The sequence below is a fragment of the Camelus bactrianus genome, chromosome 4, assembly GCF_048773025.1.
Source record: "Camelus bactrianus isolate YW-2024 breed Bactrian camel chromosome 4, ASM4877302v1, whole genome shotgun sequence".
Lineage (NCBI taxonomy): Eukaryota > Metazoa > Chordata > Mammalia > Artiodactyla > Camelidae > Camelus > Camelus bactrianus.
Genome location: NC_133542.1, coordinates 29,885,246 through 29,911,584, shown reverse-complemented (window position 1 = coordinate 29,911,584; position 26,339 = coordinate 29,885,246). Strand labels below are relative to the sequence as shown.

Sequence of the window (26,339 nt, the reverse complement as noted above, 5' to 3'; positions counted from 1 at the left end):
ACTTTCACTTACAGCTTAGTCTTAGTCAGGATAGAGTTCAGTAAGTCAGACTTCAGAGTGACGGTCGTGGTATAGGGAAAGGGAGAGAAGGAAGGTCCAGGGCATAGGAATTGCTAGTGTACTTTACAAAGTAAAGCTAAACTATAATATTTGAAAGTTGGAAACTCCAGTCCATAAGGTTTCAGTCACAATGGGGGAACTCTTAAATAACGGGTTGCGGAGAGTCCGATCAGATATTTCACTTTTCCCCTCCACAGGAGAAAGGCCCAACAGGTCTCACTGCCTGGAGCAGGTACCACAGTTCAGTTCAATCCAGTCTAAAGGCCACTGGATCTGTAGATCCAGCTCTTTTCAGGTCATGTGACTCTAGGCATGTTCACCTCCCTGGTCCTGTTTTCTCATTAGGAAAGTGAGAATAACATCACACCAATATTTCCTGCCTTGAAGATTTACTGTGGAACTAAATCAAGTCATGCATTTGAAAATATTTAGTAAACCTTAAATGCTACAAAAGAGTGTGGCAGGGAAATCAGATTCTAAAGTCAGCAAGTAAAGTTAAAACTGAGTGTAATAAAAATTACTTGAAAGTTCCTTAAACTGTGCTTGGATGCAGTAAGATGCTCACATTTAGGAAGAACGTGAGTACAAAGACCCTTTGAAGGAGAGCTGGGACAAACACACTCTCAGTAAATTTGCCAGTGGAATTGGTGCAGTGTAACTTATTTTCATTTCCTCTCTTTCTGCCAAGTGCATAACTGCATCTGAGAATGTTAGATGAAAGTATGATGCAACTGTGTTATTCTACAATTTTGTATTGGCAAGTCAAGAAACCTGTCCCGGACTCTTTATTTGTCTAATGGTGCAGTTCAGCAGGATTAGGGTTTCATCCAATGTTTCCTTTGACGAATATTTTCAGAGTTCACTATTCTTACCATGTTCCAGGCTGATATGCTGTTTGTTGGTTAAAAACAAAAAACAAAAAAACACGAGGAAGGAGACACCACCTGACCACAAGAGGCTGGTGAGTGGTGAGGCAGTTTCAACTTTGATTAAAGGAATCCTGGTTCTTTGATCACCTCCTGGGGAATGCAGTGAATGTTTAGGAAAACTACCGAGAGCTACACATTTTGTTATGAATACCAGCTACAATACTACATCTGATATGGATTAAGTTACTTTGTTCCCCTTTTTGCTGTTTATGTTGCTTTTTTATGTGAGCTAATACTTACTCAAAACCTAGGCTAACACTTAAAAAATCTTTTAATTGAAACTATAAACACGTGGGAAAACAGCGCAAAAAAAGTAGATAATGAGAAGCAACTCTTTTAATCCAGATCCCCCGTTTCCCTACTTTACACTCCATCCCTACTCCTGCCTCCGCCTATTTAGAGGTAATCTTATTCAAAGGTAATCAATGGGTCAACACTCAAAAAACGTAATTGTTAAAGGGATTCCCTAGGGTCCAAAAAGTTAAACATCGAACTACATAATCTCTAAAGTTCATTCCAACTCTAAAATTAAGTCACCTACCCTACTGAGGGTGCAAAAGAGACAGCCTAGCCTTGTCTAACGTTACATTGGTAAAGGAGCAGATGAATGCAAACTGAATTCAGAAATATACACCACGTTTACAATTACTGAAGGACAGAAGGCAGGATTCACGAGCTTTCACTGTAGGTAGTTTATTTACGAATTGAATAAAAGCCCCACTACCACCCCCAAGGATGTAAACTCTATGAGGGCAGGAACTTCACTACTCGCTTTCGCTGCAGCCCCTTGGCACACAACAGGGGCTCAGTGTGCTAAGGACCCGACAGCCCAGCAAGGAGGCCAAGGCCTGGAGGCCAGGATGGGAACCAGAGCACGGAGCATCACGTGACTCGCCTCCCCCACACACCACCCACACCCGGTGATGCAAAGCGGAGGCCTGTCCCAGCAGAGGCCCCACCAATCCGCGAGGGAAGTCAAATTTGGCTACGCTAGGCAAGGGGCGTGTCCCACGGCCGACTTGCCTCGAAGCTGCGTCTCGCCGGCTCGGCCTACTTGCCTCCGAGTCTCAGGCGATTATCCCGCCTCCAGCAGTGACTATACGCTCTACATTGCAAGTGGGAGGTGTAGAGAAGCCTGAGCGAGGCAAAGACGCATGCGTATTGAAGTGAAGACTAAGGCGGAGCTTCAGAAAGCAGAGGGAGGGGGAGAGGAGAAGTCTCCAGTACGCGCGCGCGGGGCAGCCCTGCCCGGCCAGACCCACGCGGCGCGGCGTGGTGACGCCAGTGCGGCTCGAGGAAGGGGCGGGGCCGGGGCGGGCCTTCGCGCTCCTCCCGCCCCATCTCCGTCCCGACTTTCTCTCCCCCTCCCTCCCCCACATTAGGCCCCGTCAGCTCGGGGGTGCCTTCGTCGCTTAGTGTAGCGTCGGCCCGGCCCGGCCCGGCCAGCAGGCAGATGCCCCGAGCTGCCGCCGCCGCCGCCGCCGACTCGGCTGGTGGCGGTGTGGGAGACCGGCGTCCGGCCCCGGGTCGCTGAGTGTGACGGACCGGGCCGGGGGCCGCCGGGCGCCGCGGCGTCGGCGGCTCGGCGCGGGCCATGTATTTCCTGAGCGGCTGGCCCAAGAGGCTGCTCTGCCCTCTGGGGAGCCCGGCCGAGGCGCCTTTCCACGTTCAGTCCGACCCCCAGAGGACTTTCTTCGCCGTGCTGGCCCGGGCCCGCCTCAGCATCTGGTACAGCCGAGTAAGTAGAGCCGCCCGCCGCCTCTCGTGGCTCCCTCCCCGGCGTCCTGGCACCGTCCCGCCCCCAACTTCCATCCTGAGTCCGGGACCCCTGCCCCTTCGCGCCAGACCCACTCGTTTTCGCCGTCGGCGTCCTCGTTGCACCTACTCGGCCGCACGAACGCCCGGGTCGGGAAACGTCCTCCGGCCAGGGCTCTGGGGTGGATGCAGTCGCTACTGTCCCAAATCCCTGCGCCTCCCTGCGTTGGACCGACGGCCGCGCACAGTGCGAACCCCGCGCGCTCCCTCGGTAGAGCCCAGACTTTCCCTCCTCGCCCTTCCCCCATTCTCTGAGGAACAAATTTGTTTAAACTTTCCACAATTAGGCATCTGGCCGCTGTTGTATTCCTAACGCTCCCTTGCTTCAAAGGCCGTTGTTTTGGTGTTGGGGAAAGCCTTTTGGGCTTTACCCAGTGGCAGACTTTACAGGTTGTAATAACTTATTTCTAACAACTACAGCCAGAGTTATTTTTTTTTTTTACTAAACGTCTGATAATCCAGCTTCTCGCTTCACCCTAACATCTCTCCACTAGAGAAAGAACTCCGCTAGTTCTTTCCTCTGCTGCAGTTGGACTCTTCTATAGAGAATTGTACGGGGGTTAGTAGGAGCGGAAGTAGAACTCAAATCTGTCCGGTCTGCTCCTGGTATTTATTAACACCTGGAAGTAATAATAAGATCTGGGAAGAGAGTGATCCTGAGTTCTGTTTTTGCTTTCTGTGAATTCTGGTTTTTTTCTTTCTTGTATCTAATTACTGAGTAGATAAAACTTCACAAATAAGTGATGGATAGATACTTCTTCTTTTCCGCGAACACTGCTTTAGGTGTGTATATAAAAGCAACAAAATATAGTGTAGAAATGCCCCCCCCCCCCAGGCAGCACTAATCGATGTCAGAGCGAAGTTTTTCTCAAAGTTAATTTAACCATGTGGGAAAATAGGTTGTGACCTTAGCGTTATTAGATCTATGTGAAACACCTGGCTTTAGTTAAATTAGTTACAGCTGTCAAATCTCTGTCTGACCATTTGAATGCCTGTAAGGTCCTTAGCTGTCCTCACAGCCCTGGTAAAAGTGATGGTGAGATTTAGGCGTTTCTGATATCTTCTTTATATGACTATCATAGTTAGATTTTAAGTCAGACTATTTGCTATTAGGTTTTGGCTGGTTTAATTTTTAAATATATAGCAAAATGAAATAGGGTATTATAAAAGCCAACCATGTGACTATTCTGTCTGGTGCTTGGTTGCATTTTTGACTGTGTGTTGTATATCATTTGGTTCTTAAATGAGATACTAATTTGCTTACTTTGTTTATACTGATTGAATAATCATTTGTTTGGGTGTATATAACTATTTAAGGCATATACGGAAAGAAAAATTAGAACTTGAATTTTAAATTGAACTCAGAATTTAGTACGCAGTTTCACCCTAATTTAACAAATTGTAAAGCCTGAAATTTAACTTTCCTTATCTCTATAAAGGGCACACCTAACTAAATTTTAGGTAAAACTAAACTTAATATGAGGGAAGAATAGACCAGGAGCCTGTAGGCTACTTTATTCCTCTATAAAAGAAACAAAAATATGCCTTGACTTTCTGAGGGATATTGTGAATATTAAGAATATTAGTTTTTTGCTTTTGGACTTAGATACTAAATAAATCTAAGGTACTACTGGAATGTAAAACTGCTTGTACTCTGTTCCTTGAAACTGCCACCCTGCACACAGATAGCTTCTTTCTACAGAAGTCCTGGGGCCACTTCTATTAAGATCCGGTGTGCAGAAAGTTAGATTGTATAGTATCTCTGGGTTAAGTATGTGAAGTGAAATGCGGGAATGCCTTAGAGGAGGCCCCATGGTACTGTAGGTTTAGGAATGGTTAACTTTAATCTCTGACATCACTTTGTTGCTTTAAAAATCAGGTATTGGACTAGATGGTTTTAAGGTCAATAAACTGGGTTAGTGGGGAAATAGGTGCCAGATTCCAGTTTTTATTTTGATATTTTAACTTCTAAACTTACTGAAACTATGTAAGTTAAAATAGATTTAGGTCAACGCGCTTCTTTTAGAAGTGAAAACCTCTGGCTATATTGAGTAGCTATCAATTATTCCTCCATAATTTAGAGTGAATTGGTTTAAAATGTTTGCATGAGAACATGAAAGCTTTGATTTTGGAGACATTGTATATGCAAGTAATTTTATAGAATAAAGTGAATTTTAAAGATCTAAAGAAAGATTTTATGGAATTTGAGGTCTGAAAAGCAGCTTGAGGGCATTTGGAGATAAGGAGAAACATGCTCAAAGAAATGAGAGAAGATAACATATTTGCTTACTTTAAATTTTGTTAGGACTCTTAGTTAAACTCGCACAGGTGGAATGCATTTTTAAAAAGAAAAACTGTCCTTATGAGAGGAACATGCATTTAATAGTCTAAGCTTTTTTCCCTAAGATCTGAAAGAATTGCTGCCTGAAAATGTTGATGAGACATGAGACTGGAAACATTAAAATATGATTTCTAAGAATAACTTGTATACATTTTATGGGTCTTCTGGTGAGCTTTTATGTACCTCTTATAGCTACTATTATATACCCTAGGTAGCTGTTTGGAATCCCAGTGTTATAGAGTCATTTCTCTTCAGAATTCTTTCCTGACTTCAAGTTTGAGAAATGTAGTATAGTGCTGTTTAGATGTGTTTATGAACAAAAGAGTTTCTGTAGATACTCATTTTGCTTTTTGGTTTTATTTTTAATGTGAGGGTGCGACTTGTTTTCATTGTAACATGTTGATATAAATTTGTTTTCTCTACTTTGTGGATCTACTTAGGAGCTTTAAAAACTGCTTGAGTTTACAACAGGGATCATCCATATATTTTGGAACTCAAAAAAGGGGACTCAGAAAAGATTGGGCATATATATGCTAGATTGGGGTGGCAGAGGTGCAGCTTACCTAGTGGAATAATTGATGATGTATTTCTGCCAAAGGTGTTGTAAAAGGATGAGTTTCAGCTTTGAGGATGAAGCTGCTGTTTAAAGCATGTTATGATTTATGATTGACATGGGTGTTGGATGAGATGAATTGTGTTTGTTACTGTACCAGAGAGCCTAGAATTATTCCTTCAATATACTGCTTAACTGTGAATACAGAAGTCTACATATGTGAACCACAGAATGATACTTTAGAATGCTGTAATACTAAATTAGTCTTACCCCAATTTTCAGGTCATTGATTATTTCAAATATATAAAATACCCTCGAAAGTATTTTTGAACACCTCCTGTGAAAGGATAGTATAATTAGGCAGTATATGGAAGGGATTTAAAGGGCATATTATATGTAAAAAAATTCTATCCAAAGATGTTAGTGTGTTAATATAAATGAAAATTTTGTGAGTTACCACTGCTAATAAAAAGCTGAAATAGACAAGTAGTTACTAGGCTTATGAAATAAATTGTCGAGTAACCTTGAGTAGAAACTTATGCTCTTGTTGCTGTATACTAATAATAGAAAACTGAGATAGATGTTCAAAGAATCGAGTATATGGTTAACTGTGTGACTCCAGGAAAGTAATTTAATTTGTACCTGTATGTTTCAAATGCTCCCATTTCTCACTCTTTCAGCTGTGTTCTATTAGTGCCTCCAGAGAGCCTTCCTTATAAACTCACTGCTTGGAAGTCATTTAGGGCTCACTGTTAAAGAATGAAGTTCATACTCCGTAGTTTGATATCAGAGACACTCCCCTCTTGGAATGCTCTCTTGCCCCATCTCTGCCTATCAGAATAGTATCCAAACTTTAGCTACTGTTGAGATCCTGCTCTGTGAGTCATTCTTTATTTACCATAAGCAGAAGTATTCATTCTTTGGATGAACTACTGTTTGTATTGTAGTTTTGCACCCAAGCTTTATTTCTCCATGAGTGTAAGTTTCTGGAGGACAGAAGTTGATTTATTTATTTTTAATGAAGTGTAATTGATTTACAATTTTGTGTTAGTCTGGAAGTGATCTTATTTTGTATTATCCATAATTCTTTGCCGAAAGCAGATGCTTACTAAAGTACTTTAAAAATAAATTAATGAATTTAGTGTATCTGTCCTATGCATAGCACAGAATTTTTTCAAGTTTTAATAACTGGAAGATTTCTAAATGTTGACATGCAACTAAAAAAATATGGTAGTACTAAAATACAACTTCAAATCAGAAAAACTTGTGTTGGAGAGGGTTATATAAATGAAGATAAATTAAATACTCTTATTATACACAGTCCAAATTATATTAGAATAGTAGTATATGTTATTTACAATAGCCAAGATATGGAAGTAATTAAGTATCTTTCAGTGGATGAATGGATAAAGATGATACAGTATACGTACATAATGAAATATTCAGGCACTAGAAAGGACATCTTACCATTTGCAGTAGTGTGGATGGACCTTGAGGGCATTATGCTAAGTGAAATAAGTCAGACAAAAACAATGTATGATATCACGTACATATATGGAATCTAAAAAAGTTGAATGCATAGAAACAGAAACACATAGATATGAGGGACTGGAGGATGGTGAACAAGGGGAGAAGTTGGTCAAAGAGCATAACCTTCCAGCTATTAAGTTGAATAAATTGTGTACAGCATGGTAATTGTAGTTGATAGTCCTATATTATATACTTGAAAGTTGCTGAGATGAGAGTAGATGTTTTCACTGCAAAAGAGAAATGGTAATTATGTGACATGATGCAGGTGTTAGCTAAGACTGTGGTGGTAATTATTTTACAATATATAAGTATCAAATCAACATGTGGGTCAAACTTAGACGATGTTAAATGTCAGTCATATCTCAGTAAAGCTGGGGATTGGAACACTTAATACTGTTAAGATGCCAGTGCTACTGAAAACGATCTACAGATTCAGTGCAGTCTTAACAGTATTTTTTACAGAAATATAAATATCCGTTACAAATTGGTATGGGATCTCAATGGACTCCCCTCATCAGTCTAGGTAATTTTCTTTTTTTAAGTGAACCACCTTTTGGTTTTACTGATCTTAGTCTATTAATTTTCCGTTTTCTATTTTACCAATTTCTGCATTGATTTTTTAAAAATTACTTTCTTCAGCTTGTTTGGGTTTAATTTGCTTTAGTTCTGTTAGATTGAAAGCTTAGATTATTAATTTGAGATATTTCTTTTTTTAATATAGGCATTTTAAACTCTTAAATTTTTTCTTTTTTTTTTCTTTGAGCAGTTTCAGGTTTACAGTAAAATTGAGAGGCAAGTACATAGATTTCCCACATACCCCCTCTCCTCACACATGCATAGCCTCCTACACTGTCAACATCAGTCATCAGAATGACACCTTTTTTCTTCCCCCAAGGATGAACCTACATTGACACATCGTAATTATGCACAGTTCATAGTTTAGTTAAGAGTTCACTCATAGTATGTATGTTCAGTGGGTTTGGGCAAATGTATAATGACATATATTCATCATTGTAATACCATACAGCATATTTTTCCTGCCCTAAAAATCCTCTGTTCTGCCCATTGATCTCCTGCCCCCTATAACTTTTGATATGTTCCAATTTTGTTTTCATTTAGTTTTTAAAATTTAACCATTTATTTGAATCATAGGTTATTTAGAAGTGTGTGGTTGGGGGAGGGTATAGCTCAAGTGGTAGAGCACATACTTAGCATGCATGACGTCCTGGGTTCAATCCCCAGTACCCCCATTAAAATGAATAAATAAACCCAACTACCCACCCCCTAAACAAACAAACAAACAAAAATTTTTTAAAAGGTATGTAGTTTAATTTCCAAATACTTGAGTGTTTCCCAAATTCTTTGTTATTGATTTCTAACTTAATTCTTTTGTGGTTGGGGAATATACTTTGAATGGTTTTATTTTTTTAAGGTTATTAAGACCTTTTTGGGGGGTTAGCACATTGTGTAAGAGAATATTCATTTTGTACTTGTAAAGCAGATATATTCTGCAGTTTGCAGAGTTCTTTAAATGTTAAATTGGTTGGCATGATTGTTCAAGGTTTCTGTATTCTTGTTAATGTTAAGTCTAGTTCTATCAGTTATTGAAAGTAGAGATGGAAATCTCCAACTCTGTTGTTGAATTGGTTTTTTCTTTGTTTTGCCAGTTTATGCTTCATCAATTTTTGGGCTGCATTGTTAGGTTTATATACTTTTATTACTTTAAGACTACTTATGTCTTTCAATCTGAAATGTGTCTTGTATAGATAGCCTGTATTTAGATCTTGCTTTTTTGTTTTGTTGTTTCAAAAATCCAGTCTGATAATTCCTGCCTTTTGATTGGAGTATTTAGTTCATTCACACGTAAATGTAATTATTGATGTGGTTGGATTTATGTTAGCTATTTTGCTATTTCTTTTCTATACCTCTCATTTTTTGAAAGTTTACCTGTTATTCCTTTAATTGCTTTGATTTCTTAATCATACTTTTTTGAGTTATTTTACTAATGGTTGCTCTAGCAATTACAAAATGCATCTTATTACAGTATACTTCAGGTTAATAACTGAATTAATTCCAGTAAAATACAGGAAATTTTTCATCCTCCTCCTTTTTACTTTCATGTTTCTAAAGTGGTGAAATATATATACATAACATAAAATCTACCACTTTAATAATTTTTAAATGTTCAATTCTGTGGCATTTGAGTATATTTGCATTTGTGCAGCCATCACCATCATCCATTTCCAAAACTTTGTTCATCTTCCCAGACTGAAGCACCATAACCCAGTAAACAGTAATTCCCCATTCCCCTTTCCTCCCAGCCCCTGTCAACCACTGTTTTACTTCTGTCCCTATGAATTTGATTATTGTGGAAACGCAGTATTTACCCTTTAGTGATATGCTTAATTCACTTAGCATGTCTTCAGGGTTCTCCATGTTATATATAGTGTGTACCAAAATTTGCTTCCTTTTTAAGGCTGAATAATATTTCGTTGTAAGTATATATTATAGTTTATCCATTCATATGTTGATGGACATGGGTTACATTCACTTTTGGGGTTGCTTTCACTTATTGTGAATAATCCTGCTGTGAACATTAGTGTGCAATTATCTATTTGAGTCTCTACTTTTGATTCTTTTGTATATATACCCCAAAGTAGAATTGCTGGATTGTATATATGGTAATTCTATGTTTAATTTTGTGAGAAATTGCTTTTTTTATTTTTGATTGCCATCGCATTCATTTTTCACAGTGGCTGCACCATTTTTCATTTCGACCAGCAATACACAAGGATTCCAGTTTTCCCACATCTTTGCCAACACTTGCTGTTTTCTGTTTTTTCCAGTGATAGCCATCCTGATAACCCTAATAACAAGTGACATTGAGTATCTTTTAATATACTTATTGGCCATTTATATATCTTCTTTGGAGAAATGTCTGTTCATATTCTTTGCCCATTTAAAAATTGAGTGATTTCTTTTTTTGTTGTTGAGTTGTGGGAGTTCTTTATATAGTATTGACCCTTGAACAACATGGGTTTGAACTGCATGGATTTACTTACGGTGGATGTTTTTTGATAGTAAATACTATAGTACTGCACTATCTGCATTTGGCTGAGAATTCTCGAATGTGGCACTGCAAATACGGAGGTCTGACTGTTAAGTTATACTCAGATTTTTGACTGTCCAGAGGTTTGGTGCCCCAATCCTTGCATTGCAAGCGTCAACTGTATTCTAAATATCAATTACTTATCATATATATGATTTGTAAATATTTTCTCCCTTTCTGTGGATTGCCATTTTACTCTGTTGATAAGTGTCCTTTGATGTCCAAAAGCTTCTAATTTTGATGAAGTCCAACTTAACTATTTTTGTTGTTGTTGTTGCCATTGCTTTTGGTGTCATGTGCAAGAAATTATTGCTAAATCCAAAGTTATGAAGTTTTTGCCCTCTTTCTTAAAGGAATTTTATAGTTTTAGCTCTTATGTTTAAGTCTGTAATCAATTTAGAGCTAATTTTTGTGTATGATGGGAGATAAGGATCAAATTTTATTTTTTCCATGGAGATACTCAGTTTTCCTGGTGTAGTTTGTTAAAGACTATCCTTTTCCTCCATTGAATGGTCTTGGCGCCCTTGTTGAAAATCATTTAGCCACATGTATTTATTCCTGGGCTTTCTGTTATATTCTGTTGTTGTATTTGTCAGTCTTTCTGCCATTGTGGTACTGTTTTGATTGCCATAGCTTTGTAATAAGTTTTGAAGTTAGAAAGTGTGAGACCTACAACTTTACTCTTTTTCAAGACTATTTTGGCTATTTGGGGTCCACATATTAATTTACATTTTTACAAAGAATGGTGTTGGAATTTTGATAGGAGTTGCATTGAATCTCTAAATTGCTTTGGGTAATATTGACACCTTATCATTGTTTTCTAAGCCATGAACACAAAATATCTTTTCATTTATAGGCATCTTTTTAATTTCAGCAACATTTTGTAGTTTTCAGCATACAAGTATTTCACTTCCTTGGTTAAGCCTGATCTTAAGAATTTTATTCCTGTGATGGTACTATATATATGGAGTGACTTTCTTAATTTTATTTTTAGATGTTTATTATTATATAGAAATGTACCAATTTTTGTGTGGTGATACTGCATCTCTCAACTGTGCTAAATCATTTATTACTTTTAACCATTTTATGTGAAATCTATAGGGTTTTCTACATAAAGCATCATATTTTCAGAGAACAGAGATAATTCTCCTTTTCCAATCTGGGTGCCTTTTTTTTAGTTTTCTTGCTAATTGCTCTGGCCTAGGACTTTCAGTACTATTTTGAATGAAGTTGTGAAAGTGAGCAAATCTTGTCTTGTTTCTGCCCTTGAGAAAAAGCTTTTCAGTTTTTCACCACTGAGTATGTTACTGACTAAGTTTTTTGTATATGGCTTTTATTACATTGAGGTAGTTTCACTCTGTTCCTAATTTACTGAATGTCTTTGGCACGAAAGGATGTTGAGTTTTGTCTCATGCTTTTTTCTGAATCAACTGAGATGGTCATGTAGTGTTTTCTTCTATTAATGTGGTGTATTACATTGATTTTTCTTGTATTGAACCGTCCTTACATTCCAGGAATAAATCGCACTGGTTTATAATCTGTTTAATATGCTGCCGAATTTGGTTTGCTAGTATTTTATTGAGGATTTTTGCATATGTATTCTTCAGGGATATTGACCTGTAGTCTTTTTTCTCTTGTAGAATCTTTGTCTAGCTTTAGTATCAGGGTGATGCTAGCCTCATAGAATGAGTTAGTAAGTGATCCCTCTTCAGTTTTTTGGAAGAGTTGAGGATTGGTGTTTATTTCAAATGTTTGATAGAATTCATTTGTGAAACTGTATGGGCTTTTCTTTGTTAGGAGGTTTTTGATTACTGATTTAAACTTCTTACTAGTTATAAGTTTATTTAGATTTTTTATTTCTTCAATATTCAGTCTTGGAATTTGTCCATTTTATCTAGGTTGTCTGATTTGTTAGGACACAATTGTTCAGAGTACTCACATATAATTCTTTTTATTTTTGTGAAATCAGTACTAATGGTCCCTCTTTCATTTCTAAGTTTAGTTATTTGAGTCTTTTTTTTTTCCCTCATCTGGCTAAAGGTTCCGCAGTTTTGTTGATATTTTAGAGGAGCCAACTCTTGATTTCTTTGATTTACTCTGTTTTTTTATTCACCTTATTTCTCTCTGCTCTAATCTTTATTATTTCCTTCTTTCTTCTAACTTTGGGTTAATTTATTCTTTTTGTACTTTGGTAAGATGTGAAGTAAGATTCATTTGAGGCCTTTTTTAATGTAAGCACTTAGTTGTAAATTACCCACTTTGCACTGTTTTTGTTGCATCCTTTGTGTTTTAGTATGTTGTGTTTTTATTTTCATTTGTCTCAGGATATTTTCTGATTTCCCTTGTGTTGTTGTTTTCCATGAGTTATTTAAGAATGTGTTATTTGATTTCCATGTATTAGTGAGTTTTCTGTTTTTCCTCTTGCTGTTGATCTTTCATCACATTGTGATCAGAAAAAATATTTGGGATTGTTTCGGTCTTTTAAAGTTAATTAAAGCTTGTTTTGTGTCCTACCTCATAGTCTGTCTTGGAGAATATTCCACGTGTACTTGACAGAAATATGTATTTTTCTGTTGTGTGGAATGATTTGTGTATTTCTGTTAGGTTCAGCTAGTCTACAGTGTCATTCAAATTCTCTACTTTTTAATTTATCTTACATCTAGTTGTTCTGTTCTCTGACACCTCCTTTGAGGTATTATTGTCATATATGTTACGTCTTTTTATGTTATGAACCCAATAGTATCGTATATTGTATTTTTAAAAGTTCCTGTTTTATAAAGCCTGATATCTTTTACGGAAATTAGGAGGAAAGATGAAAATACATTTATTCAGTCTTTTACATTTATCCATTTTCTGTTTCTTGTGCTCTGTGTTTCTTCCTTTGGATTTGAGTTACCATTTTTGTCAGTAGTTCCCAAAAGTAAAACTACCCCCTGGTTCAGTGATTTACTAGGAAGACTCACAGTACTCAACATATGGCCATAGTTATGACTGTGATTTATTACAACAAAAGCATATAAAGAAAATTTGCCACAGGGAAAAGGCTCATTGGGTGTATTCTGGAAGGGCCAGCTACAAGCTTCAAATAATCCTGTTGCGGTGTAGTCATATAAGATGTACCTGTTTTTTTCCCACAGATTGTGACAACATATGTGCAATGTTGTATACCAGGGAAGCTCATTATAGACCTAGTCCCCAAGATTTTTATTGGAGGCTCTCTGCCCAGCACATACCAAATTTCTCATTCTCTGAAGGAAAATAGTTGTTTCAACATTAGCCATTTGATTTGTATAAACAGTTTAGGCTAGTCAGCCACTCTAATCAGTTAAGGAATGGTGGGAACCCTCCCAAATTCAAGTTCCCAGATGCCAGCTTAGAACCAACCTTGCAGGCAGGCATTTTTTAGTACAGCAGTCTTAGACCTGTTTTGTTAACTCTTTTATGTATACCATTTAATGTCATTTCCTGTTTTTTTTCTGAGGGATTTCTCTTAGTACTTCTCATAGAACAGATTTGCTAATAACAGATTCTTTTAATCTCTTTATCTGGGAATGTCTTTACTTTGTAATTTTGAAGGATAATTTTACTGGATATAGAATTCATAGTTGATGGTTTTTCTGTTTCAGCATTTAAGTAAGTCCCTTTATTTCCTTCTTGTCTTCATTGTTTCTGACGAGAAGTTAACCATTAGTGGGGAGGATATAGCTCAAGTGACAGAGCACATTCTTAGCATGCAGAAGATCCTGGGTTCAGTTCCCAGGACCTCTAAAATAAACAGACAAATAAAACCTAATTACCACCTCCCGAAAATAGATAAAAAATTTAAGAATATATTTTAAAAAGTCAACCATTAATTGTATTTTTCTTCTCTTGTGTGTTCTTCTCTTGTCCACTTGTTTAACTCAGCTATTTTAACATCTTGTTGGTGTTACGTAGTTTGTGTTACGGGTATGTGTGTGTGTTTATCCAGCTAGGGATTTGTCAAGCATTTTGAATCTGAGGCTTAATGTCTTTCACCATACTTGCAACATTTGCACTCATTATTTCTTCAAATGTTTTTTAATCCCCTGTGCCATCTCCTGGAACTCCCCATTATACATATATTGGTGTATTTTATGTTCTATAGATCTCTGAAGCTCTCTTCAGTCTTTTTTCTCTTTTTCTTTGATTGCTTAATTTTATTGAACTATTTTCATGTTTTTTGATTCTTCTGCCGTCTCAAATCTGTTGAGTCTATGTAATGAAGCTTTCATTTCAATTTTGTACTTTAAAACTGTAGAATTTCTAGAATTGGTCCTTTTTTTTTCATTGCTTTTACTTTTTTGAGATTCCCTGCTTGTTTAGGTATTATCATTTTCCTTTGATTATTTAAGCATGCTTTCCTTTATTCCATTTATATATATATCTCATGACTGATTTGAATTACTTGTCTGCTCTACTGGGCCCACTCACACTAAAGATAGTTTCTTTTTCCTTTAGTCTGGGTCACTGATTATATGTCTTCTATTTTTTTGATAATTGTACATTTTGGATAATTTATTGTAACAACTCTAGAGTTTCTAATTTTGTTTTCTGAGGGTTTTTGTTGCTGATTTTTTGTTTTAGTATTGTTTTTAGTAAGTTACCTGGACTTAATCTACATATTTATCTCTCCTACAACATGCAGCCACTGACTAAGGTATTTGCTTATTTTTTTTTTTATTTTTGTTTTTACCATGGCTTCCTAGGGGTTGTCTCTATGTCTGCATAGTGAGTGGTTAGATGTTTAAACATCTTGAGCCAGTAAGGCATCCATTTTTGGTTGATATGTGGGTTGGAGAGTGCAGGCAAAGTTCAGGACGTTTTAATGTCTGTTCCAGCTTTTACTTCCTGCCACACCCTTCTGGAACTTCCTTGGGAACAACCTCCCAGTGAGCTAGTGATGTATGGGGAGCTTGGCCTTTCATTGCTCTTGTCTATTCATGTTCACAGCCTCTGGAATACAGGGATGAGTGGAGAGCTTGGAACCTTCAGGTTTTTTCCTGTTTTTAAGTTCTGCCTCCCATTGAGCCAACGTTGTGTGGCAAGCTTATCTATTCCCGCTTTGACTATCTGATTTCCAGGGTTTTCTTGTTAAATTTCAGGCTTGTTGAGGGATGTGCTACTTACCCAAAGCAGGTCTGAAACTTCTGGCTAGCAGTGCCATCAGCTTTCTCTGTTTGCTTTCTAAGATATGCTCCTTTTACCAACAGTGCTTCAGGCTGTATTGCACTCTGCTCCATATCAAGACAGCATGCCTTTAGCAGCAAAGCTGCTGGTTTTTAACCAACAGCCCACGCTGGTGACGCTACTGCCTACCAGGCTTTGGTGAGGGGTTGGGTACAGTCCTGGCAAGAACATCATTTATAGCCACTTTTCTTATCTGAAGTTCAGCAGGTTTTCATGAATGAAATTTTCTTAATTTGTATGCCTTTGGTGAGTTTCCAAATATAACACTTGTCCCTTGAACAACACAAGGATTAGGGGTGTCAACCTTCCATGTGGTTGAAAATCTGTGTATAATTTTAGAGTCAGCCCTCTGTATCCACGTTTCCACTGTCCGCGGGTTCAGAGAACAACAAGTCGAGACGTACTGTAGTACATATTTATTGAATAAAATCTGCATATAAGTGGACCCATGCAGTTCAAACCTGTGGTGTTCAGGGGTCAACTGTGAAATGTTTCTTTTGACAGTTCAGTTTTACGGTGGTTTTTTGAGGGAGAGGATTTGCCAATCTCTTCACTCTGCCATTCTTGGAAGTCCTTGTGATTTAACTTTTGCTAAGCAATTTTATGTTCCTGTAAGTCTTAATGGGGTAAAATTGGTCAAATGAGCTGTTTGTGTCATAAAAGTCAGTTATAGGACATTTAGAAGAAATAATTCTTTGGTTTTTCTCTTCAAGCGCGTATAGTTGTTGATGTAATTGCTGTTTTCTTACTATTGTGAGATGGAGCTGTTTGGTTCTGTGTGTGTTTGAAGTGCTAGGAAGAGAATATATTTAAAGCCTGGTTACTTACAGTACTGTATTCAATAGTTTTTAGGTCTCATTGTCTAACATTATCATGATTGTTATCACTTCCTTTAAAAACCAGATTGATTACCATCACCTCTACTGCCATTATCAATATCAGTTGTTTTTGAAGCACAAGGATGATAAAATTTTTGTTCATTTTTGTTCACTGTCAGTCACATGCAATTTAAACCCCATCAATTTTAAAAATAAAAACCTAAAAGAACACCTACAAGCTAACAGTTATTAAGTGCAAATTGTATGTCAATCTCTAAGGTTTTTTATGTACATTATTTCGTGCAATCCTTGCAGTAACTTTGGGAGATTGGTCCCTATATTCCAAATAGGAAAAGTGAGTCTCAAATAAAGTAATCGTGTGACCTAGAGGAAATTATTTAGTAAATGGCAGAGCTGAGATTCATACCCACACTTAATGCCAAAGCTGGTTTTGTGGAGATTGTCCCATGCTGTTTCTTATATAAAGTAAGAATAATAAAATATGAAACAATCGGTTTGAAAGATATATTGGTAACAACTCACTTAAATAAAACTGTATTCAAACAGTTGTATTCAGACTATTCAGATTGTTTAATAAATGCCCAGTAAATTTCAAGTATAGTGCCTAGAACCTTTTAGTACATTATATTGTTTAAGTTAAATGATACTGTTAAGTAAATTTTTGTTTTTGCATTTTAGACATATCCTTTTTATTTTACAAATGAGGAAACTGAGGCTGAAGGGCAGATGATTGATAAGCTTGGATTTATCCACCCATTCTAATGTTGAACTGAGGGAAGATTTATGAAACTGAATTGGAAAGATGGTATATAGGAACAAGAAAAGTCTTGAAATATGGATGTATATTTCAAACTAGAAAAATGTGTATTGTTTAGTGTATGAATGTATATTTCAAACTAGAAAAATGTGTATTGTTTAGTGTATTTAAAAATGTTTACTATTTTTCTGGAATAGGAGAATTACCTAGTCTTCCTGAGTATCTTTCAGTTAACTAATTTCTATTTCTCCGAGTCCAACTTAAAAAAAAATTTAACCAATTTAAAAAAACATCTTTCTGAAGCCCTATTAGGTGGTTTTCTTTATATGGTATATAATAGTATGTAATAGTGAAGACTCCAAGCCAAATAGTACTTAAGATGAGTCTTCACTGTGATACCATAATGGGCTGCTGTTGAGGTTTGTTGGTCTTCTGACCCAGAGTTGGCACTTAACTATATGCTAGGAAATGGAGGTAAATTATAGAGATTGCTTACCTTCAGCTCTATATAGAATTTGTATATAGAAATTTCCACTCTAATTTTGTCCAATTGTGTACACATATAAGACTTAACTGGAATGCTTCTCTAGAGGGACCAGTACTGGTTTTCTTAATTCATGAGATTTAAGTATTGCTTCACAATGTAAGAATACAACCAACCCCTTATTTTCCATATAAAATCTAATAAAATTTTTTTAAATGTACAGAACACCTGGATACTCACCACCTAGAATCAAGTTGTCAACATTTTCTTTATCATTTATTTGCTTGGGTGTATATGTATATATATGTGTGTGTATATTTATGGGAACTCTTTGAAAATCGTAGACATCAAGATACTTCTCTGGTACCTAACTACTTAGTGTGCATCTTCTAAAAATGACTTTCATATATATAGCCATAATATGAAAATTAGTAATTCCCTAATATCTTCTGTTAAGGAGTTTGATTTTAAAATTTCCTCAGTATTCCCCAAATTATTTACATAGCTTTTTTTCTTATTTTAAAACAGATCTACTTGAGGTTCATGCATTCCATTGGATTGTTAGATCTTAACTAGAGATTATTACCTTTTAACCTTTGATAGTCTTCCCTCCCTCTCTCACTTTCGTTACATAGATTTATTTTGTTTTTAGTAGATTAGGCCACTTTTCTTGAAGACCACCCTCACACTCTGGATTTGTCTAGTTGGTAATGTTTTCCTGAATCCTCTGTATTTCTTGTAAACTAAAAGTTATGTTTAAAGGCTTGATTAGATTAAAGCTAAGCATATGAATACTCTGAATGATTTTTTATTTGCGAAATTAATTTTAAGTATGTTTCCATTTGTTAATGTAATATTGCACAGGATAAGGAATAGTAACATGGTAGGAGAGAAACAGCCTGGTTTCAAGAACTTGCAAGTGAGAATCAGATATTTCTCAAATATTAACTCATTTCACATAGGAGAGACAGAAAATAACCAAAGTTAATTGACTGTCCTCTTCCTGTACATGAAGTTGATTATCTCAGTTTAATGCCAAGAGCATTGGTGTTGAGATTGAATTATCAATCCCAATCATTAGCTTCTACCTTTAAGAAAAATTGCACTTTGGAATTCGAGGAATGTTTGAAGCATAAAGTTAATTACTCATCACTACTGACGTGGTATCAGTAGAAAAAACTGCGTGTTACCAATAGGAGTGCCCTGTGTCTGCTTTGAAAAATATCTAACAGATTGTCAACAATTAACCAGAAAACCTTTTTTGAAAATCATCTAAAACATATTAGTAATTTTTCTTTCCTTTGTAAATAGCATTCAGTATACTTAAGTGATGGCTTATTTATTAATTTACTTTTGAATTTTTTTTTTAATGCATAGTGAAGTGTTGATCTTAAGTGGATTTTGGCAGGTGTGTATACTGATATAATGACTACTCCAGTCAAGATTCAGAACATTTTTATTTACTGCACAAAGTTCCCTGAGCCCACTTCTAGTCAGTCTGCCGTTCTTCCCCTTCAGTTATTTGGTGGTTCAAGCCCTAAACTGCCAGAGTGTTGGACTGATCTTGTCATTATTGCCTTAACTGTAGCAAGAAGTGATATGTTACTAGTATCTTAAGTAGGAATTTTGAATAAATTGTCTTAGGGAGGCTGTTGGGAGTTTTGTTTTGTAGTATTTTTAATAATGTGATCCTGAGACATTAAGACAGCAATAATAATTATAGTGCTTATTGAGTGCTAAAGCACTTTGCCAAGTGCTATATTATTTATTTCATCTTTGCAGAACCTACCAGTGAAGTAGGTTCTATTATTGTGTTTATTTTAAAGATGCAGAAACTGGAGCATAGGAGAAGTTACTTTTTTCAAGCTCTCAAAGCTAGTAAATGCCAGAGCCAGTATTTGAATCTTACATTCAGACTTCAGAACCTGTATTTTTAGCCATTATATTAAATTCTCTATTAGTATTTGTGGGCTGAATAGACTTTTTTGAGCTTGCCCAGGAACCTAATCACCATTTTTAGTGAATTTTCGTACAGGAACAAAAGAACTCCAGTAATCAACTTAGAAAGTCGGGTATTGGAACAGTACTTGTTTAAAAGTTGGTGACTCCAGTTAAAAAAGTAGGCAATGAGTTTGAATAGATATTTCTCTGAAGATGATATAATATAGCCAATAAGCACATGAAAAGATGCTCAGTATGATTTAGTCATTAGGGAAATGTAAATCAACCCCAAGACACCGCTTGACATACATTGGAATAGCTACAATTAAAAGACAGTAACAAGCGTGTTGGCAAGGATGTGGAGAAATTAGAACCCTTATGGACTGCTGGTAGAAATGTAAAATAGTGCAGCCACTATGGAAAACAGTTTGGCAGTTCCTCGAAAAGTTAAACATAGTTATCATATGACATTAGCAATTCTGTTCCTAGATATATATCCCAAAGGATTGATAGCAGATGTTATAAAAGAAACTTGTGCACGAACATTTAATAGCAGCACTTTTCGAAGTACCCAAAAGGTAGAAATAACCTAAACATCCATCAACAGACGAATGGATAAACACAATCTATACAAGGGAATATTACTTAGTCATAAAAGGATCGAAGTACTGAGACATGCCACAACATGGATGAACCTTAAAAGATTATGCTAAATGAAAGAAGCCAGACATGAAAGACCATATATCATATGATTCTTTTTATATGAAATCTCCAGAATAGGCAAATCCATAGAGTCAAAAAGTAGATTATTGGTTGCTAGGAGTTGAGGGGAGGAGGGAAAGGAGACTGACTGCTAATAGGTACAGAATGTCTTGTTGGAATGATTTAAAAATGCTCTGAAATTATATAGTGGTGATGATTGCACAACTCTGTTAATACACTAAAAACCAGTGAATTAGACAATTTAAAAAGTAAAAAAATTGACTTTAAAAGTCGGTGACATTTAGTTTATCAGACTTAATATACATGTATAGCTACTTGAAAAGTGTAGAGTAGAATTTCCTGAAGGCTGGTATAAGGAACTCTTGATACTTTGTGATAATCTAGGGGAAAGATGAGTTGTTTAATCAGGTAAGCTTGGGAAATAAACATAATTTATTTTTATTAAGATTTACAATGTACATCAGCCTACTAATGGTATGCTAAAGCTCTATGGTAAAGAAACCTGTTCAGCTTTTAACACAGCATTTTTGTAACTGGATTGGTCTCCACCCTTTATTTAAGTAAACAATCACCAGTTCTACAGAACCTGTATTCTACAGGTATATTTGGTGCATCCAGCATGGAAACCACTGGCCACATGTTATTAAAATTTTTAATTTATTAAGAATTAAGTAAAATAAAATCAGTTCCTTACAGTACCCACATTTCAATGCTCAGTACTCACATGTGACTAGTACGTACTGTATTGATTGCATAGTGCAGATATAAAACATTTCTCTTTTTGCAGAAAGTTTGATTAGATAGCCTTAATATAGACATACGGTAAGACATACAGTCACAGCATATTTTTATTTATTCTTGGTATCTCACTTCTCAATTATTATGGAGCATTACAAAGAGATAATGTTATAGGTTGAATCATATCCCCCCCACCAAAAGATAAGCTGAAGTCCTAACCTCCCAGTACCAGAAAGTACTTTTTATACAGAAAGATTCATGCATAACTTGAATCTGTGTTGCCATGTGTTACAAGGAGATAGGTGATGGACTTCTTTGAATGAACGTGTATTTAGAAACTTAGAGATAGGCAGCGCTGAAAGGAGTAAAATTGCCTACTGGGAAGGATTTTTTTCATAGAGTCAACAATTAATTGAGGGGCTTTAAACATGTTGATTTTTGTTATTTACAGAGTCAGAGTAGTACTTATTGACATCTGTGCAACGTGTGTGTGTGTGTGTGTGTGTGTGTGTGTGTGTATGTAAAACATCACTATGCTGTACACCAGAAACTAACACAACATATAAGTCAACTGTACTTCAATTAAAAAAAAAAATCTATGCAGAGTGTAAGTCACTAGAAAAGAGGTGAGACTGAAGACTGCTGGTTGTCTGCTTTACATAAAAACTTAGCAATTTCAAAAGCCTGCGTTATTGTACATTATTCTTTTGTTTCAGTATGAGTACAAGCAGAGTGTACTAGAGCAAAAACATCAGGTTTGTTATGCTTTCTGACTCCCAAATTAGAAAAGTTAATCATTTTGAGAAGTGAAAAGTTTATGAAATAAATATTGAAAAAATTAAAAATAAAAAATTAGTAAATACTAAAAAATACTATGATTTTAAATTAGGGATTAAATATTGTCACTCTGATTGACTCTTTACCTTTATTAATCCAGTAGGCAAATTATCATCATTGCTTATTGTAACAACAGAAACCTTTCTGATAAAGTCGTTTTACCGATTGAATAGGTTAATGTTTCCTTTCTCATCAACATTAAAAAAACAATCTTTCAAATAAACAGGTCATATAGATCAAAGATGCCTAAATCATCAAAATTAAATATAAAGATACAGTTTACTCTAACTTGTGTCTTATATGTATGTATTTTAAGGTACTAAGCAAATTATAACCAGTTTTTGTTTTTTTCTTCTTTTTGTCCCTCCTTCTGTCATAGTTCTGGTTACTCCTTTAGGCTTTTGCAACAGATTCTGAGTAGGTCTCCCTAAGCATGTTTTTTTCCTCCCTTTAATTAGTTCTTCAAAACACTATCTAAGATAACTTGTTTTTAACTTTTAAACAGCTTTTTTGAGCTATAATTGATATAATGTAACTTGCATGTATTTATGGTGTCAATTTGATTAAGTTTGACATGTATACACTCAAACCATCACCATAATCATGATAATGAACATATCCAAGACCCCCCCCCAGATGTTTCCTCTTGTCTCTTTATGGTTGCTTCTCTCTCCCCTCCATCTCCAGGCAATCACTCTTTTGCTTTTTCTCACTATAGATTAGTTTGCATTTTCTCAAATTTTATATATATGAAATCATGCAGTACATAGTTGTTTTTGGTTGTGCACTTTCACTTAGCATAATTATAAAGAGGAAATTAACATTGGTACAGTATTAATAACTAAAGTACAGATGTCATTGAAATATTCCCCAGTTTTTCTATTGATGTTCCTTTTCTGTTCTAGACTACTTTCCACAATGCATATAGTTATTTCTTTTCCATTCTGTAACTACTGCTTAATTTTTTCTTGTCCTTTATGACCTTGATCCTTTTGAGGAGTACTGGTCAGTTCATTTTATAGAATCTGTCAGCCTGAGATTATTTGATTTTCTCATGAGCAGAATGAGCTTATGTATTTTTGGCAGAAATACCACAAAAATGTTCTCAGTATCATATCAAAGAATTCATGATGTTCATATATCTTACCATTGGTGGTATTTACCTTGATCACTTGGTGTCTGCCAGCTTTCTCTACAGTAAAGTTACTGTTTTTCCCTTTGTAGTTAAAAGTAACTTGAGGAAGATACTGTGCATATCCTGCACTTTTGCTCCCTGAGTTTAGCATCCATCACTGGAACTTGTCTGCAGCTGTTATGTGGTGTTTATCTGATAATGATTCTCTTCATCCCTTTTTCCTTCAACATTTATTAATTGGAATTCCGATATAAGAAAAAGCTGTCCTTATGCTTCCCTTTTCCTTTCAGTTACTTATGTCAGTATGTTTTTCAAATTTTGTGTTAAAATCTGATACTGTAGTATATTATTTGAATTTTTTGCCTATTTAAAAAAATTGCATTGTTTGTTTTCTTAGATTAAAAAATTCTTCATTCGTTCTGGATACAAGTCATTGATGCAGATATGTGATTTGTAAATTTTTTTTTCTAGTTTGTAGCATGTCCTTTTTTTTTTATTGAAGTATAGTTGATTTATAGTGTTGTGCTTTTTTTTTAGTAGTGTCTTTTAAAGAGTAATATTTAATTTTTATAAGGACCAGTATGTCAGCTTTAATAATATTTCTTTTGTGAGCCATGATTTTATGTCTTATCTAAGAAATCTTTGCATAACTTAGGACCATGAAAGATTTTCTCCTATATTCCTGAACTTTGATGGATTAGGTTTTATATATAGGTTTGTAATGGGTGAATAAGTTAATTAAAATAGGTGAGTTAATATTTCTATATGGTGCAAAGTATAGATTGAAGTACTTTTTTCTTCATATGGCTGTCCTATTGTTCAGCACCATTTATTGAAAAGATGATCATCCCTCCGTTGAATTGACTTTGTACCTCCCACTTAACTTGTCTATTTCTGGTCTCTATTCTGTTTCATTGATCTGTTTGTCTGTCTTGATGTCAGTACCACACTGTCTTGATTACTATAACTTCATAATAGATTTCAAAGTCAGGTAACATAAGTCCTTCAACTATATCCTTTTTAAAGGTTGTTTTGCTTTTCTAATTTCCCTTTCAGATTCAGGTTTCTCTTCTAGTTTATTAAAATAAATTCCTAACGATCTCCCCAATTATATTTTCTTCTCTTCATCCATTACAAATGCTATCCAAGGTACTTTTGTTTTGGAAACAGTAGAAGAATTTTATAGATAAGGATTCAGATTTTACATTACTACTAATTTTTAAGAAAATAACCCTATCAAGTTTCAATGTAGTATTGAAGAATATTTACCATTATTTTAAAAGTCCACCTGTGTAAGTGGATTTTCTTCATATACTTCAATTAAAACTACATGTCACAACAGACTGAATGTAAAAGTAAATCTATGAATCTGGTCATGGTCTATTTTACCACACTTGGAACAGATTTGTAAAATAGTCCACTGACTCACTATTTTCTTTTTGTTTTAGAAATACAATTACTTAACAGCATAAATAACATATTGTTAAGTAATTGTATTTCTAAAACATGAAAGGGTTTTTCTATATTTTATTGTGATGCAAACACTTAACATGGGATCTGCCCTCTTAAATTTTTAAACATGCAATATAATATTGTTAACTATAGATACTGCCTTGTACAGCAGATCTCTAAAACTATTCATCTTGCTTCACTGAAACTTTATGCCCATTGATTGATTAGCAACTCCCCATTACCCTCCCTATCCCCAGCTCCTGGTAACCACCATTGCATGCTTTGCTTAATATGAATGAGACCATTTTAGGTACCTTATATAAGTGGAATCATATATCATTTGTCTTTTTGTGACTGACTTATTTCACTTAGTAAATGTCTTCAGGGTTTACCTATATTGATTCATATTGCAGAATTTCCTTCTTTTTTTAAAGCTGAATAATATTCTATTGTATGGATATACACACATTTTGTTTATTCATTCATCTGACAGTGGCCACTTGGGTTGTTTCCATATTTTGGTGGTTGTGAATAGTTGTGTAATGAATATGGAAGTACCAGTATATCGTCCAGATTTTTATTTCAATTCTTTGGATAAATACTCAAAGGTAGAATTGCTGGATCATGTGATAGTTCTATTTTTAATTTTTTGAGGAACCTCTTTTTTCCATATTGGGTATTCTGTATTGTATTTCCAGTGACAGTGCAGGGGTTCCAGTTTCTCCACATCTTCACCAACATTTGTCTTTTGTTTCTTTGATAATGGCCATTGTAATAGCTGTGAGGCGATATCTCATATCATGGTTTTGATTTGCATTTCCCTGATAATTAGTGACATTTAGCATTTTTCTCATACCTGTCAGCCATTTGTTTGTCTTTGGAGAAATGTCTGTTGAAGTCTTTAGCCTATTTAAAAAATCAGGGGGGTGGGAGGGATAGACTGGGAGTTCAAAATTTGTAGATATTGACAGGCATATGTAGAGTAGGTAAAAAAGATTATACTGTATAGGACAGGGAAATACAAACAAGATCTTGTGGTAGCTCACAGCGAAAAAAAATGTGACAATGAATATATGTATGTTCATATATAACTGAAAAATTATGCTATACACTGGATTTTGACACAACATTGTAAAATTACTATAGCTCAATAAAAAATGTTTTAAAAAATCAGGTTATTGAGTTTTTCGCTATTGAGTTATAGGAGTTCCTTATATATTTTAGAAATTAACTCCTTACCAGATAATATGGTTTGCAAATATTTTCTCCCATTCTGTAGGTTGCGTTTGCACTCTATTGATTGTTTCCTTTGTTGTATAGAAGGTTTTTAATTTGATGTGGTTCCACTTGTCTGTTTTTGTTTTTGTTGTATGTGCTTTTGGTGCTATTAATGAAATCATTGCTAAGACCAATGTCATATTTTCCATATGATTTCTTTTAGAAATTTCACAGTATCAGGACATACCTTTAAGTCTTCAGTTCATTTTGAATTGATTTTTGTGTATGGTGTTAGATAAAGATCCACTTTTATTCTTGTGCATTCTAGTTTTCCCAGCACAGTTTGTTAAAGCGACTTTACTTTTTCCATTGTTTATACTTGGAGCCTCTGTTGAAAATCAGTTGACCATGTATGTGTGGGATTACCATGGGGCTCACATAAAATGTAGTTATAACAGTGTATTTTAAGCTAAAAACAACTTCAGTTAAATTGCATACAAATATTCAACACTTTTACTTCCCCTCCCCCATACTTTGTTACTATTGTCATAACTTATGCATATTTATGTTTTGAATCTTAATATATTTTTTAGATGTAGTTATTTTAATTCATACTTTTGCCTTTTAACTTTTACAGTAGGATAAAAAAGGGTTTACCCACCACCATTAT

The 26,339-nt window shown here is 35.4% G+C and overlaps 1 protein-coding gene across 3 annotated transcripts in view; it reads left to right on the top strand.

Moving 5' to 3' along the window:
* Positions 1–1,716: 1,716 nt before the first annotated feature.
* Positions 1,717–26,339, top strand: part of RIC1 (RIC1 homolog, RAB6A GEF complex partner 1) — a 103,710-nt gene continuing 79,087 nt past the window's right edge. Inside the window, exon 1 of one of the 3 annotated variants that reach the window (XM_010960636.3) lies at positions 1,717–2,727. In XM_010960636.3, the coding sequence (XP_010958938.2) occupies positions 2,584–2,727 (144 nt within the window). In that variant the 5' untranslated portion in view covers positions 1,717–2,583. The remainder of the gene's footprint in view (positions 2,728–26,339) is intronic. The other 2 variants (XM_010960637.3, XM_010960635.3) reach the window with 2 other exon arrangements.